Source organism: Xylocopa sonorina, chromosome 4 (genome assembly GCF_050948175.1).
Source record: "Xylocopa sonorina isolate GNS202 chromosome 4, iyXylSono1_principal, whole genome shotgun sequence".
NCBI lineage: Eukaryota > Metazoa > Arthropoda > Insecta > Hymenoptera > Apidae > Xylocopa > Xylocopa sonorina.
The window spans coordinates 12,971,850-12,989,015 of NC_135196.1; the positions used below are offsets into that span (position 1 = coordinate 12,971,850).

The 17,166-nt window shown below is 37.0% G+C and overlaps 2 protein-coding genes across 4 annotated transcripts; one reads left to right on the forward strand and one right to left on the reverse strand.

The window, feature by feature from the left end:
• Positions 1–268: 268 nt before the first annotated feature.
• LOC143422711 (uncharacterized) lies at positions 269–2,691 on the forward strand. Of its 3 annotated transcripts, none has more exons than XM_076893574.1 (10): positions 269–364; positions 430–600; positions 681–936; positions 1,010–1,114; positions 1,201–1,385; positions 1,503–1,736; positions 1,796–1,927; positions 2,002–2,146; positions 2,296–2,473; positions 2,554–2,691. In XM_076893574.1, exons 1-10 carry the CDS (start codon positions 284–286, stop codon positions 2,681–2,683), a joined length of 1,617 nt encoding a protein of 538 aa, XP_076749689.1. In that variant the 5' UTR covers positions 269–283; the 3' UTR covers positions 2,684–2,691. The 3 variants fall into 3 exon arrangements, with proteins under 3 accessions (XP_076749689.1, XP_076749688.1, XP_076749690.1); XM_076893573.1 differs by having other exon boundaries at positions 2,002–2,088; positions 2,232–2,473; XM_076893575.1 differs by having other exon boundaries at positions 2,002–2,088; positions 2,232–2,617.
• A 1,397-nt stretch (positions 2,692–4,088) lies between these two features.
• Pvr (PDGF- and VEGF-receptor related) lies at positions 4,089–15,671 on the reverse strand. The gene is made up of 23 exons (XM_076893826.1): positions 15,336–15,671; positions 11,014–11,144; positions 10,688–10,907; positions 10,480–10,607; positions 10,279–10,417; positions 9,972–10,111; positions 9,713–9,881; positions 9,426–9,549; positions 9,154–9,344; positions 8,913–9,076; positions 8,699–8,834; positions 8,470–8,616; positions 8,247–8,384; positions 8,018–8,157; positions 7,778–7,937; positions 7,605–7,705; positions 7,335–7,485; positions 6,492–6,716; positions 6,249–6,417; positions 5,557–5,827; positions 5,151–5,482; positions 4,970–5,075; positions 4,089–4,885 (listed from the first exon to the last, which is right to left on the reverse strand). The coding sequence occupies exons 1-23, from the start codon at positions 15,391–15,393 to the stop codon at positions 4,175–4,177; spliced, it is 4,251 nt and encodes a 1,416-aa protein (XP_076749941.1). The 5' UTR covers positions 15,394–15,671; the 3' UTR covers positions 4,089–4,174.
• Between the last annotated feature and the right edge of the window lie 1,495 nt (positions 15,672–17,166).

The following is a 17,166-nucleotide window of genomic DNA, read 5'->3' on the forward strand; positions in this document are numbered from 1 at the left end:
TAGAGCTTATGCCAATTAATATTTCTTGTATAAACTGCATTACCGATACTATTCAAATTAGTTTTTCTCTTATCGATTTTGTAGAAAACCGCATAGATCTATGTCATATATGTTTTTATCGATTAAACAATGTACAGAAGTTAAGGAAACGTCAGGTTGAATCCTTTCTATTCAGTAGGTACTAAAAAAATTAATTAGTTAACGTTTTCGAAATCATAAAGTAGGTTTAATCGTGTTACGTTAATATTAATATTCAAGAATCGATTGATCAAGAAAACCAAAGATGCGTCCATACAGTAGAAGGGTCTCGCTTCGCGAATCATTTATGTCAATACTGGCAAAGAGATGGACAATTCCAAGAAAAGTATGTACATTAAATTTACCTTAATTAAACTAATTATGAAAAGGTTTATACCAATAAACAAATAGGTCAATAGACTAAAAGGAACTTATCTTTTCCGCGCCATTGTGAGGCTTATCTTGGAATATATCGAATGGTTGATTGAAAAGCCTGCGGTTGAAGATGTCAGCGACGATGTTGCGATTAATATCCGAATGGTGCAAGAGAAAAAGATCGAAAAGAAGGCCCTTACCCTACAGGTGTATATAAACTATCCTAGAACTATAATTTGAAGAAATATACAATGCAAAAATGTGTATCTATATATTATATTTTTAAGGATCGTTCTGTACTATTGACGAGACCGGAAGAACGGTCCTCGGACGATAGGAAGTACATATACGAACTGTTTAAAAAATTTCGCGTATTCATAAAATATCCAGAACGTTTGAGGGAAGTCTTGGCAGGTGTATGTTTCTATCAGTATCTACGGGCTGGTCGTGTGATCGTGCGTCAGGATCGCGTTGCTGAAAATCTTTATTTTATCCTAAATGGAGAAGTTAGTTTATCGAAAAAAGTAACCGATCGTTGGACCGGTATGTAAAGTGAAATTCGTTGATGTAGTAATTACTTCTAGCGTATCTCTCGATAAACTGTTGAAATACTCAGGTGAGTCGAAGGAAATTGATATGGGCGTCTTGAATCCTGGGGACATATTCGGTCAAATTGCGTTGCTGCATCGAATACCGCGTTCAGCGACCGTAGTTTCAAAAAGTATTTACATATGTATTATACTATAAGCATGTAAAATGAATGTGCCTGCGCAATACCTCGATCGTTGACTTTGCTTTACTTTGTAGCCACGGTGGATTTAATTCTTATACCTCGCTTAGAATTCGACGATATCCTACGATCTACTTTAACGAAAGAATGGGATATGTTGCAAGATGCGTTAGTTCACTTCAATTATTTTAAATCGTGGGACACGGAGACAATACGAGAATGTTGCATCCTTAGTAGATTGAAGGATTATCAACCGGACGAGGTACGAAATTATAATAAACCGAAGCGTGCGTGTATATTTAAACAAACAAGAAACTTATGTCAAAATTGATTAGTTGTTTTGTTAAATAGCCTCGAAGTGACAATATAATTATTTAAGGTTTTATTAGGTGACGGCAAAGGAATGGTGAATTATGTACACTTTTTATTAGAAGGGGAATGTCGCCTAATAGAGCACATGATTGTTCGCGAGAAACATTCTGTCTTTGGAACATGTTACGAACTATTTGATCCGAAAAAGGCCGACGCAAAACAGGAAGCCACAACTGCGTCAAAGAGCGTAGAAATGGCCGCGAAGATGGACGAATTGGAATACGAATATAGAAGTACCAAGGTTTGTTCCTGTTCTATGCGGATAACAATGATTATTACTTATGCTATGTAATTTTGAAGGCAAATGGCATGGAAGGAGATCCCAGTCAGGATTTAGCCGATTACGCACAGATTCTACTGTCATCGAAGCCAACCGATAAAAAGACGGATTTCGAACGTTCGAGCATTATTACAACTTCATTACTGGACGTCGTGAGTATCGTATCTGTAAATAAAAATATAGTAGATTTTTATTATTCGAATGAAAATTTAAAAAAAATACAAAGATCAACGAATGGCATAAAATTACGGACGTAGCGGAGATGTTGATGAGAGAGCCTTCGTCTACATCTCAACAATGTTATCCAACAGACGTACGTACAATATTCATGCAAATCTGTACGTTTAACAGGGGTGCATGTTTCGGATTAGGTAATATTTCATTGCATCCTCTTGAATTTGTTAACTAGGTTGTTCTTTAATTAGATGAAATTAATTCCTTCTTCCTAGTTAACAGATTCAATCACAGTGTTCATTAAAAACTGTTTCTGATAAAAATGGTGATGCCATCATCGATTTAGGTGAGAACATGATTAATCGAAGGATAGTAGCCACTACACATGTAAGATGCTTTTTAGTTCCGCGATATTGGTTAAATGTCCACAATCGCGCAAATATTTGGGAACGTGTCAAGTTGTTCATGAATTCGAAATTTCCTACAAAAGAACAATTGTTTGAAGAATTCGTAAGGAAACGCAAGTAATATGTACTATTATTTGATGAAATTTATATGTAATAATCTCTGAGAATTATATTAAATGCGTTTTGACGAATTTTAGATGGCTGGAATATAAGAAAACTTTAGTTCAAGATGTAGGTAGACGAGGTCGACGTATTCATAGTAACGTGACGATACATGATGTTCCTTACGCCATTAGAATTGTTAATGATATAGACGAGGAAAAATAATTTTTCTACTTCTAGTATTTGTTATCGAAGATAATTAACATATCGCTTGATTATTACTGCTATATATACTGTTGTAAAGGTAAAAAGTTTATTATACATGTTTCATAGGTTCTAGACATGTGGTTTATGGTTAGATGATATACATGCATTGGACAAACATGCGTGGTTGTAACATTTTCTCCTACTTAAATATACTCAAATAAAAATACTTTATTAACATTGGAATGTTACACTTTTCCAAACTCTTCAAATTGTTTTCGACTGTTTGTACTGTTCAAACAGAAATTTCTTGAAAATTTGCATTCTTCACGTTCGTAGCATTAATTCTTGTAATCATACTTGTAACGCACTGAGTATTAAGTACTGTGACTGATGAACCTATGCCATTAGTATACATACATACATATATATATACCTTATATTTCTATAAATTATTCTATAAATTAGATGTATATAGAGAATTTTCATTTTCATTGTCGTTGTTCAAATATTTCTCTGCAGTCAGTTTTTGAATAAAATTATCATTGTTGTACACCTCCTTTTAATCGATAATAAGTACTTTGTCAATGGCATTGGAATTACATCTCATTGTTACACGTGTTCTTTTAACATTTCAATATTGTTCTTTGTACCTTTGTTCAATTAATACGATAATTCTTTAATCATACAGTAATACTATTAAATATGACATAGCATCGTAATATCAGAACAGTTAAATGAACGCTTAGATTGTTATTCTTAAATGTTAATTACATTCATTACAATTCTATTTAAAAAAGGCATTCAAAAATTCATGACTTCTTAACGACTAAAACGTAAAAAAAAATAAATCAGTAAGAAATGGAAATTGCGTTCAGTTATGGAACTATCTAATGTATCTGATTTTACAGTAATGTTTGAACAATTATAAAAATTTCAATACATTACTCCTTAGACATCCAAAAATATTCCTTTCAACTATTCTTCTTTACTCACTTCGGAATAAATCGTATACACCCGAGCTACACACGAAGTTAACTAACTCCGTCCGAGTTTTAATTACAAGAAAGATAGATTTTATGTCGAATTCTTCACAATATTATTTCTTACCTTTCTCATTTCTCTTAAATATTATCTTTGGCTTTAATCGTTAACGAAAACATTACTTCCGATGAGCATCTAATTTTGCGCTCGGCATTGAACGCGTCAATCACTCTTCACGAATATTTAAAGTTCCTTAAAAAAGTCAATTAAAAACGACACAATGAATTGTGTTCTCCAGAACACGATCGATTCTCGTCATGGCACATTCAATATTAAGCAACGCGCACGAGAAGGAAATACGTAATATTCGGAACTTATACTAGTAGTGTCACTTTCTGCTAAAAACAATAACAAGTGCACGAGACATGCTCTCTTATCGATTTCTCAAGCTTTCTTCAATTACCGAGCACCAAACTCTACACATCACTGAACTATTCAATTATACCACTTTCTACTCAAGCACCATTCTTAAGCTCTCATCTGATCCATCTCACGATTACTCATCATCACATAACTTGGATTACTGAAGCCATCCGGCATGTCCAATCTTAAATCACTCTTTTGCTTTGGCATATTTACGTAATTGTCCTGCGTCCTTATGATGGCTGGCATATAATCCTTTTTCGACACCTTGTTTTCATTGCTCGATTTCTCATTGTCCTGCGATTCCTCTTTCAGATCGTTCTCGTTTTTCTCGTTCTTTACGTTCAAATCGATCAGCTGAATATTCCGCGGAGTATTGCAATACCCCGAGTCTCTATCTGCAGGTTGGTCTTTCGCTTGGTTCTTCATCGCCTGGCTTTGGCGAACAAACTCCGCTCTTCGCTCGTGCACGTTGATGGGCTTCAAGTATGGATCGTCGTCTTCTGGTTTCTTCAGCATCGGTGACATCTCCACCGCGTCCTCTGAGTCGGAAGTGACCGATGGGAATTCGAAACAGGTCCTTTGCTGGAACCCTCTGGGACTGAATATCCCCGATTCGTCAGCTGGACAGGTCGGACTCATGCAGAGGTACGCTGAATCGTTTGCATTCGATGTGGGCATGTTTGTGTAGTCGTGAGTTGGTGAGGAAAGTGTCGTGTGGTCGGGCGCAGAGAGCATCGTTAGATAGTCGCTTCGACCACCCTCCATCATCGTTGTGTTCATGTCCATGTAAGGGTCGTTCAGGCTGATGTAATGCTGCGAATTGGACAAAGATATTTCATGGTTTCCATAGTTTAATGAGGTTCGGTTTAATGAGAAAACGATCGACAGCAAACTTACCGCCCTGACACTCTCTTCTAACAGTTCGCCTATGCTTTTAACCAGCTCCGTGAAACTGGGACGCAAAGTAGGTTTGGCTTTCCAACATTGAAGCATTATATCGTACCTGCGAATTGATAATATTCGATTATTCCCCCGTTGGTGTCATATTATGAAACCAGCGAAGTTAAATCAAGCTTACACTTCAGAAGTCGCATATTCCGGTTGCTCCATCCTGTACCCTTCGATCAGTTTCTGATATTGCTTCTCGGCTTCCATTCCTGGATACGGTGTCTTAGCCAGCGTGAAGAACTCCCACAAAACTACGCCGAACGACCAAATGTCCGACTGCGTCGAGAAAATTCGATCTCTGATCGACTCGATGGCCATCCATTTTATGGGCAACAGACCGTCGCTCTTCTTCTTGTAATTGTTGTCTTTGTACATGGTTTTCGCCAGGCCAAAATCGCAAATCTTTACCACGTTGTTCTCGGCCAATAAAATATTTCTCGCAGCTAGATCGCCGTGCAATACCTGGCAGAATAATTGCTGACATTGGTATTTGTTGGACGTTGATAAATTGAAGTGGACTGTGACGTGAAACGTACCCTCCTTTGACTGAGATATTCCATTCCACGCGCGACTTGGAACGCCCAAGATAACAGATCCTGCGTGCAGATCGGCTTTAAATTTTGATCCTTGTAGTCTCCTCGATAATTACTTCTCCACGCTGGCTGGGAGGAATTATTACTAAGGACGCAGCCATCCGGGGACATGCTAACTCCCTGGGAATCCATGGCGGATGTCTGATAAAGCGTCGAATCGTTAGCAGAATTGCTGCCAAGGCTGCGAGAAAATGTCAACGCTACGTATTTTATCCTGCTGCATAGACAGAAGAAGAAACAGGACCGTGGTTAACACCGTAACCCCATGCACAGCGTCAGTACTTCCATGTTAATTGTTAAATGTTATTGGAACAAGAATAGAAGGAAGCGCAAAACATAAGTTGCCTATTCTATATGGCAATCAGTTAAAAACATAACATCGATTAACTTTACATTGAAGAATATCTGTGAAATTATTACGTTCAATTGTGAAATTCAAGCGCTTCGAAAAGTTACAAGTATCACTGATAATATTGTTATAACATATAGAAATTTGTTGTTATTTACATAGACTACAGTAGCTGTGAATACTTTTATTTTACACTTGCCTGTGCGGTAAAACTAAGCAAGAAGTTATGAACGAGCTTAACAGTAATTGAAGAGAGTATATATTAAAATACGAAATGGCAATAAACCTGTTGCTGCTGCTGACGCTGACAGATCTGGTTAAAATATCCTGGCCGATACTTGGATCGAATTTATCGGTGGCTGGATCGATCTGATTGATGAAATCAGCCCTGTGTCGTAATAAATAGTTATGCAAATTTCCGAATCGGCAGTATTCAACGATCACTAACAATTCACCTATGGAAAAGAAGAAATTCCATGAGAGCATAGCTTTCCAGTGAAACTTTTCTATATTGCGATGAAATACTTACGTTTGGAGATGTTTTTCGTGCATGCACCGAGAAGATTGACCACGTTCAAATGTTTACCAAGATGAACCATGATTTTTAATTCACTAGCGAGCGCACGAACGCACGTAGGAACTGTCGTTCGTCGAACCATTTTCACCGCTACAGTGGTAACTGGCTCGTTTTCGCAAATTCCTTCCGCTTCCGCTTTCATGACAACACCAAAAGCTCCGCTCCCTAATTGCCTTCCTGTTGAATATTGTTTCGTATGACCCGCGAACCATTAAACCGTTTTATCGTGAAACAGTGTAGATCGTTTGCATTAAGTTTCTCTCGAGAAAGACCGTTCTCCGGCATCGAAGCATTTCCGCGTACAGTTTGCTGGCGAACACAGGATAGACACTACAGGTTTGCGTTGTTCGTAACATTTATTTCTTTTTCAACTATCACGAAGATGTCGAATGTTTTAATTGCGATTTCAATTACAACGTTCAATGTTCTTAATTAACTTTACAGGAAGAAGTTTTGAATAGATACAAACGTACAAATAAAAATTGATGAGGAAATGACAACGATCACTTACAACGGTTTAATAAATTAGAAACTTGTCGAGGCTAATACGCGTACAATATTTTTAATGAGTATACTTAACAAGCGAGCACGAGATTCAAAGCAAGCGATACGCGTTTATTTTAATGGGAGTGTTGCTTAACTTAAATTTTTGACTCCGGCCAGATTTGCTGAGCTGTATCAAAAAATAGTTTGGAAACAACTCGATCTGCACTTTAGCTACCATGCTACAACAATAATGTATATACTATATTCCTGATTATGACTTGTATTTAAACATCTGATAGCAATGCTTACCGAATTTCAACTTTTCTCTCGGGAATTCCCATTTCTTATCGTATGGAAGCAATTCTGCTTGATCATCTACCGTCAAATCTGGATTTAAACATTCCACTGCTCCCTCCTCGAAGTGCATCAATCCTGCCTCCATTAATTCCTTCCTCATGATCTAAGATAGAAAAAATTGTACATAAAAAATATAGTTTACGTTCCATTGGAATATTTACAAATATTAAATATCGTGTTACCTAAGAGAATAATTAGTGACGAATAATAATTAAGGATTACCTTTTCACGGCGAACCTTGATTGTAAAATAGATCACGAGAATCACTACTGTGATAAGTAAGATGATGAACAGTATGATAAATTCTATTGGAAGTCCTTTTCCTATATAGTTTCGATAAAATGTATTAGGAGTTCTCAACACTGTCTTTTTTATTTAATAAACCAATGAATTACCTTTTATCGTTAACGTCACATAGGCCTTGATCGTCCCCAAACGATTCGTTACTTCACACGAGTACTTTCCACTGTCGCTTTCTAATAAATATTTTATATGCAACATTTGTCTGTTGTTGGTATACATATATTGGTCGTCCATTTGTAACACTTTATCATCCTATACAAAGAACATAAAATTCGTGTACTTTACTAAATCAATGAAATTGATTTGCTTTTAATTTGTAATCGTGCGCTTACTTTGTACCAAGTAATATTTGGTTTGGGCATTCCACCCACGAGACACTTAAGTATTATCGTCTGGTGGCCTTGCTTGTTGAAATCAATTATAGTTTCATTTTCCTGCAGGTTGGTTTCTTTGAAATAAGGTGCTTCTGCGTCTAATTAAAGACAGTTCACCATTACGTAAAAAGAGAGTATGTTTAAATGATAATAAGTACTGCATGTATCTTTATAGTACAGTACTTACTATATACTTGCAAATCGTACTCCACTTCCTCTTTATTGCTGCACACGTATCTCGTCGAATCTGACTTCTTCACATTCTTTATCTTTAAAATTGAACGATAAGTGAAGGGAGTCTTCGACTGTTCGATCGTCAATCTGTCTTCTGAATGATTCGAATGCAACCGATTAACAATAACTTCTAACAATCAATATGCTATCCAAATTATAATTAAAAAGACACTTACCATTTTCTACGATAGGTGTATCATTACCGTATTTCCATACAAATTTGTCGGTATAATTGTAAATAGACGCAGCGCAAGTCAATTCGAGATTATCACCCACGGTTACTGGCTCCTCCGGTTTGATTATACCGAAACCACCCACACCATCTGTATTTTTACGATACGACGGTATAAAGGTAAGGAAAAACATCCCGGGAACATAATTATTAGTCGAAGAAAAATCTCTTACCAGAAACTAGAATGGTTTCAGCTTGAGATTCACATCCAATAATGTTACACGCGGTGCAACTCAGTTGACCGCTCATTTCGATCTTCATTCTGACAGTCGAGCGAAACGTAGTGTTCATTCCGCTTTCCTTCGTGCTCTGTAGAAAAATTGAATAGTATAATACAATTAAAAATATCCAATAATCGAAACTCCGTTTAACAAAGGCGATACGTACCGTTAATTCTATGGTGCTCGCGTTTTCACACGAGGGATAATAAGGACACTTAATGAAGGTCCATGAAATGTTCGGCGATGGATATGTCGCTACGTCACAGGAAATTTCTGTCACCTCGTTCAGAGCGTAGTAGGACTCAACTTTCAGTATTGGCAGGGGTCTTACTAAAAGAAAAAGAAAAATTTGGCAATGAGAAGCTGGTTAATTATTTATTCAAACGTGTGGAATGAAAATCGCATACCCAGCACATCCAAGGTAAAATTCAGCGTTTCTATTTGATCCTGATTAATAGCCTGAAGAGCGTATTCTCCCATGTCGTTGATATTTAAATGGTTTATGCTTAGAATCGTCTGAGTTGGCGTAACCTTCACGGCATACTTCTTATCCTCATCATTCCAATTCCCCTCTATTTCCTGTCCTTTTGGGTTCAACCTGAAAATTATATTAAAAGCATGGAAAAGCAATATTTAACAACGCTTATATCATTATTATTGTTCCACGTGAATATGTTACCATTTTAATACGGGTTGCGGATAAGCGTTCACGTACACGACCCATTGTACTTTATCACCTTCCCGAAGTTGATAGCGTCTAACCGTATCCTGAGTAGTTAGGTTGATAAACTTGTTCTTCGGATCTAAAAGTGTATATTCGTAAAAATTTTTAGAACAAAAGAGGAACGCTGCTGGAGGTTCAGGTTTAACAATAAATGCTAAAACTTGAAAGACTTCACACGAATTTCATTTATATCCAAATTCATGTAGTAGTCGTAAATGGTTAGCGAGCAACTGACAACTGACCATGAATTTTGATGTACTTCGATGTGCTGCTGCTGTTATAAAAGGTCCTAATAGTGCAATTGTACAGGCCTTCGTCCTCATCCTGCACGTCTTGAATGGTCAATTCGACATTGACCAGGTGATCGGAGCCAAGATTATTTATATAAAGACGGGTCTTTATTCTGTCGCTCTGAAATTGTGTATCGAATTCAGGTTTCATTAAATATCAATTTAAACAGAGTTCGCCGCGATATGAACGTTGATGAAGATGTCATCGAACCTTTTGCGGCGTGTTCCAATTAAAAACGAATTGTGCGTCCACGTTAATTTTCGTAGTACAATTTACGCGCAGAGTTTGGCCTCGTGTTACATGACCCAAAGTGGTATCCAAAATTTTTGGTTTGTTCAGCGGTTGCTTTCCTAAGATGATTGAGAAGCGAAGATTTTTTTAACGCTCGAGAAATTAACGCTGTAATACTAGAATTTTGTATTATGTATTCGATACGAAGAAAGGTATGCAAATGTCGCTCAAAAGTTTGAACAACAGAGAAGAGCTCGGGTCAACGTCTGCTCTAGACTACACTTACGGTGCACGTTCAAATGATAAGTGATCCTATGTTGCATGCCCTCTGAACTTATCGAGCAGAGGATGTACCCACTGTCATTCAGCGTGAGATTCGTCAGTCGGAAACCAATTCTAGGATTGAAATCCTCTAGTTGCTTGAGCTGTACAATGAATAGTTTAGTTTGTAAATTTTATTACTTATTCGCGAATACGTGCAACTTACGCTATCACTGAAAGTGCAATTGACTATGAAATGGGGCGATGTTGGTCTGCACGGTACTATAGCGGTCTCACCAATGAGTCCATGCAGTGGAATTAAAGCATAGTCTTCTACAAACACGTGTGTATTCGCTGCAACGGGATAGACAGAGCATGGATTTCTTTCTTTTCTAATCATATACTATGGAAGAAGCAACTAAAGGTTCACTTACATTGAACATAAACGTACACCAAATTTCGATACGCCTTAGACGGTGAGGATGTTGGAAGGGGTGTTGGAGGGGGTGTTGGAGGGGATGTTATAATTTCTAAGGTACTATCGGGACACCCATACAATCCCGTGTCCCCATGTACAGTTTCGCGTCGTTCGAACAGATACGTGTAGGTACCATCCCTAAATTCTTCCACTATATAGGGCTCCGAAGTGCGAATCTGTTTTAACGAAAATAACAGCGATGATTACAGAGTCGTTCGATAAAAGTTAAGCTATTTACCTAGCTTTTTGTAAATATCTATAATCTCATGCATAATTTCTTACCGTATCCTGTGAATTAGGATAAATGAAAGAAATGTTCGTAGAGCCGGTACACTTGATCTTCAACGGATCACCCTCGTTTATGAGAAGCTCGTCAGCATTTGTTATCGTGTCTACATCAGATGCTATTGAACCTGAATGCATAATAGACAAATTGAAAGTCGTACTCATCGAAATACTTGTCAGTTTAATCGCCCATCATAAAAAAAAAGAATAGGTAAGGGAATCTGACGATTACTTTCGAAGAGGTTTGCAGTCGAATTGAATAAGTTGTAAAATTCTAGTAACGAGTTATTAGTCGTGAAAAAAAATGAGAGTAACATTTCGAAATCAGACGAAATTTGTTTAGCCGCAATGTCCTGGAGATAATCAATTTCTCAACCGGATTCTTGTCACTGTAATTCTTTGTCAATCACACCAGGACTCTGTTTCTACGCAAAAGCCGTTTGTAGGAAGGAAGTCCACTTTTTCCTGTTCTGATACTGAAGTCCATTATCAGCCTACAGAGCCGCTTCGTCGGAGAACGAATACGTGAATTACAAGTAAACACCAGCGAAAATCTTTGGGCAAACGTTTCAGTATATTTTCGGATTAATCGGTATTATGTTTTCCAATATTTGCATAATATTTCGTACGTTAGGGAAACGGCACGTTTGCACGCGTCGTAGAGTGGGCGTGCGAATGGCACCCTTGCATTATTCTGACCTTTTTCACGTTTAATTATACTTATTTTTTAAACTGTGTGTAGTTTCTCAGTCTAATTGGAAGGGACGACATTTTCTGTACCGTACACAATCATCATGGTTATCGAAAAATAAGTGAAACAGAATATTAAATATAATTTTGTACGTAGCTACACCCACACTCTTTTCTGAGAAGAACTGCTTCAGCCTACTAACGATAAAAGATGAGAAAAACAACTGGTCCCTTATAGATTAACTACTGTCGAGATAATTTCCTTCCGTCATATGAACACATTGATTACTATCAACTGAATAAACAAATGATACGAATAATTATAATTACCCTTCCAATGGCTCGCGGCGAAATATTTTATCGAAATTTTTCAGCAAATTATATATGGTAACAACACGATCTATTTATTGAAAGACTTGGTGTATTGAATAAGAAATATGGTACAACTAAGAAACATCGTTTTCTTTGATATTTGCTCCTCGAAGAAAATTCTATTTATGATCCTAATACTATCATTATTTCCGAGAATAACACGAATGACGAATGTAATGTTTGATCATAGTTGGAACATAGTGCGTTCACTGTTTATATAAGAGTTTTTTGGAATCGATATTGATTTGCTCGAAATAAATACACGAGCGAATCTTGTTGCATTAATTCCAAATAAGATACGAAAATAAGTTTTCCAAATTCGTCACATTTCATTGAAGAACGAATGGCATTCGTCGTATCGAAGGTAATTTGCACACCGCGTAAGCGTTACTCATATCGCGTAGAGTCAATAGTGAAATCGTCATCGATTTATTGTGATCGTGTAGCATTCATTCACTATCCAGTAGCCTACTCTGAAACGGTTGGTCTGAAATTGGCTTTACCATCGATCAAGGTTATTGGATCTGTATTCGTTTCGTGACAATTAGGTAAAATTGATTTATCGATGGGTATCGAGCCACACGATACACTCCAATTGAGTATCGCAATTAATATACCGCTGTGCGAAGATCGATTATTGTATGTTCGTCTAAATGAGAAAGAAACCATCGGCAGTTCATCATAAGTGAGTCTTCAAAATAAGTAAAGAGCGTTTTATGTTTTGTACGATACGCAACGAAACAAGTCAGATAAGCGCATTAAAAGGGAAGAAACTGGAAAGATCGAACTATCTGAAAATATTCGTACGCAGTTCTGTAGTTGATAATTTACTCGAAATATCTGAAGCTGCTACCGTTACGTGAATCACATCAATGATTTATTACCCACGTCGTAACGAGCAAAATGTATCGAGCTCGACGATTTGTTAACTACCAGATAACGTTCAAACATTCTCGCGTGCAACCTGCATAATTGTTACGCAGTAGCTGCGCGCAACTGTCCACTGTGATGTTCGCCATCGCCGTTTCAAGTAAGATTGGCACACGTAGAATGCAGGTAAAACGCATTCCAGAGAATGATTCACGTGAAACTAGCCGTAAACCTTCCGTCGCCATAGTAACAAATAATCATCCTCCGATGAAAAGATACAAGCGACGATTTCACTTGACTCTCAAATAAAACTTTCGCGTTAGATCGGGCGAGGAAACTCAGTGGAATGTCACGCATGACACTTACGTCGCGAGACTCTGCAAAATTTCATGTTGCATATCTAAACGAAAATTTTCAACGACAAACTCCTGAAACAAAACTAGAATCTTACAAATGAATCCTTGTCAGATCTTTTTTTATTATAATAAAAATGACAGTCAGCAAATGTAACGTTCGAAAGAGAAAGGGAAATGTACAATTTTGAAATGACATCGAGCACTAATACAGTGCTGGACAAAAGTATTGGCACAGCATGATTGTTATGATAAAAATGCTTATAACTATGAAACAAATTGTTAAAAAGGAAAAATTTGTTTACACGTTTATTTATTTATTATTCTAGATTATTATTTAACAGAAACAGTAATATAAATAAAGTGATATGCGAAATAATAACAAAAACATATTTATTGAGCGTTTTAAGCATGGACAAAAGTATTGGCACAAATGATTGAAAGTACTTAGAAATTAAAAATTAATATTTGGTTGGCCCTCCATTCCTCATGATAACTTCCTTCAATCGTTTTGGCATTGAAGTTACCAATTTTTTTGTAAAATCCGGCTCTATATTGTTCCATTCTTGTAAAATAATAGCTTTTAATTGGTTTTTGTTTGTTATATTATATTTTCTAATTTTTTTTTCTAATTCATTCCAAACATGTTCGATGGGATTCATGTCTGGACTCTGGGGTGGGGTATTTAATGTATGTGCGGTATTGTAAACGATCCATTGTCGTACAATATAGGCAGTATGTTTTGGATCATGGTCTTGTTGAAAATAAAAATCACGCGGGAGATTTAATTTATTAGCACTTTTAAATAAATTTTCCTTTAATATATTTAAATATACATATTTGTCCATAATCTCATCTATGAATACTAATTCGCCAACCCCAGACGCTGCAATGGAACCCCATACCATGACTCCACCTCCTCCATGTTTCACAGTGGCTTGTAAATGTTGTGGATCCATTTCCGTATTTGGCTTTCTCCAAACTAATACTCTGCCATCTGATTTAAATATATTAAATTTAGTTTCATCTGAAAATAATACGTTATTCCAGAATGTGGGATCCTTTTTTATAAATTCTTTTGCAAATTCTTTTCTCATCTTCCGATTCTTCTTGGATATGTATGGTTTCCTTCTTGCGACACACGCAGAATATCCCGCATCTTTTAACACTCTCCGTATAGTTTTCGAACTTACTTCTTTTTTATTTTCTTCATTTAACTTTGCTCTAAGTTGTGATGAGTTTAATTTACAATTTATTTTCACTTCCTTTACAATTTTCCGTTTTTCTCTAACTGTTAACTTTGAGGGACGTCCACTTCGATTCCTACTTTTGAAATCTGATTGATTCTCAAATCGTTTTACGACACTTCTAATAGTGAATCGACTTCTATTAACACTTTTTGCTATTTCACTATAAGATTTTCGCATTTTGTGCAAATTTAATATTATTTTTCTCTCTTCACTTGTAGTTTCTTTCCCTCTTCTTGACATTGTTGCTTGTTATATTTCCTATGTTGCTAATCGACTGAACTTAAGGATGACTGTTAGAAAAAATGACTATCAGGGAATCCCCTACCTATACCATCAAGTGACAATCGGATTTTTTTCGGAGAGATACAACTACACTAAATTTTGTATAATGTGCCAATACTTTTGTCCATGCTTAAAACGCTCAATAAATATGTTTTTGTTATTATTTCGCATATCACTTTATTTATATTACTGTTTCTGTTAAATAATAATCTAGAATAATAAATAAATAAACGTGTAAACAAATTTTTCCTTTTTAACAATTTGTTTCATAGTTATAAGCATTTTTATCATAACAATCATGCTGTGCCAATACTTTTGTCCAGCACTGTATATCGAGCCAGATAGGACTAATATATCGAGATTCCCGACTTCGCATAATGTGTAACACAAGTCAGAAAACCTGTTGCGAGCATGACTCACATCGACGACCACGTGATTGTGACGCTTCACCGAATGAACGGAGTTCAGGTGACTAGCGGGTATACAGGTAAATGGCGATTACCTTGATCCAACGTCAGTACAATGATGATTGTTAAGATCGTCCTCCAAACGGGCACCATTCTCGTTTTTTATATATAATCACTTGGTGTTTAATTACTCTTTCTTGTTACTTCATATTTCGTATGAAGACAGGTCGTAGTAACCTCAGAGTATTCACGTGGAGTAGTAACCCACAGTGTGGAGACTATGCGGAACAGCACGATGACGGTCACGTAGAACGTTCGACGCGCACTTTCTCACTGAAGAACCGGGAACGGGTTAAATTGTCACAGTCCCACAAGCTCAGAAGCCCCGCCCCGATTCTTCGTCCTCTCACTACGAGTTATCGGTGACGACGACAACGACTACACGGTACTTTAAACATACATATGCGATTCTGGGATTGTTCGTTCTACTCTTAGCTATAGTGGGACCCGCATACGATAGTTGGTACAGATCGGACTGGGTGCTTGGAATCTATACAATTTCCAAAATTACTTCATCAAAATGTCATTCAAACGAACGAACGTGATTAAACTGTTAGATTTACCTGCGATTTCGTTCTATTGAAGATCAAACAAGTATTCTTCGACGCACCAATTGACACAGTTCGTTATCACTAAAAAAAAGAAGATCATTTCTTCGATAAATATTGCAATTTTAATATTCCTTTTCAATGGATCACGTTCGATTTTCCCGCTCAATATAAGGATCCACGCCGCAAACTGGATCATACGTCAGCGTTAAGTATGTACCAGCGCCTCAACTGACTCTTGAGATCGAAACCTGCACCAAACCCAACACGCACTGCTCTTATATATACAGATGCTGTGAGTTATATGTCCTAACAACAGCCAGGAGTGGAAACTCGCTGGTTATGGGTGCTCTTTGACGACGACGTCATCTTAAACGTTGTTCTCGTCCATTTGCTTTACGCGGTTCAACTTAATTACGCGACTGATTGACCGAGGCAGCGCTGATTAAATTAAGTTCCTTCAATTTGCACGCATCAAACAGAGTTCTTCTTTTTGAATGCATGAATCGATCACCAAGCGGTTATTTGTGGAACCAGGTATCATTAGGAGCGCTGGTAGCGAACGATACTAATATCGTTCCCCGAAGGGCTGTAAATTATAAATCGTAGTAAATTGAAAGAAATACGATCTTCTCTTGGAAACAAATGGTCTACGCACCTAAAACATTAAGTTACTATAAATATGTATATGTATACAACTATTAACTAACTGTTAACGCCTGCTTTCAATGGTAAACCTCCATAAATAGTACTATAGAGTAACGAACATGAAACCATAGTTCAAAATCACCAAACAAATTAGCGAATTAAAATAAACTTGATATTTCTGGAATAAAACGTGCCTCACTTCCTGTTCTGACGCTTGTAAGGGCGTTCTAGGATCGTTCCGTGATTATTCTCCGTATTCGAATCGCACAATCTTCACCTCGTTCCATGCTTCGAACCGTGTCGTTTATTTGCTCTCTATCGAACTCGTAGCGATATGTATCTACAGTCCAGCTTAATTATGACTTGTAAATTAGCAAAATCTTAATGAATCGGGAGCATTGCCTACTCGAATAGAAAGTGGAGCAAGTCGAGCGCATTCACCTTGAACAAATAGCGTTGATTGTCGCTGTTGACTAATGTCTAACATTTTTTTTTCCTCGTGATTCACTGAAACAAAATTTGAAATCGGCAACTTCCAGTTGCTCATGGGTGGTGGCGAATCTTCCTGCGAGAAGATATTAAATAAAATGGAGTCGATAGAAACTATAATAATGATATCGGTCACTCCTCGAATTTTCACGCTGATTCATTTATTAGATAACGAAAATTC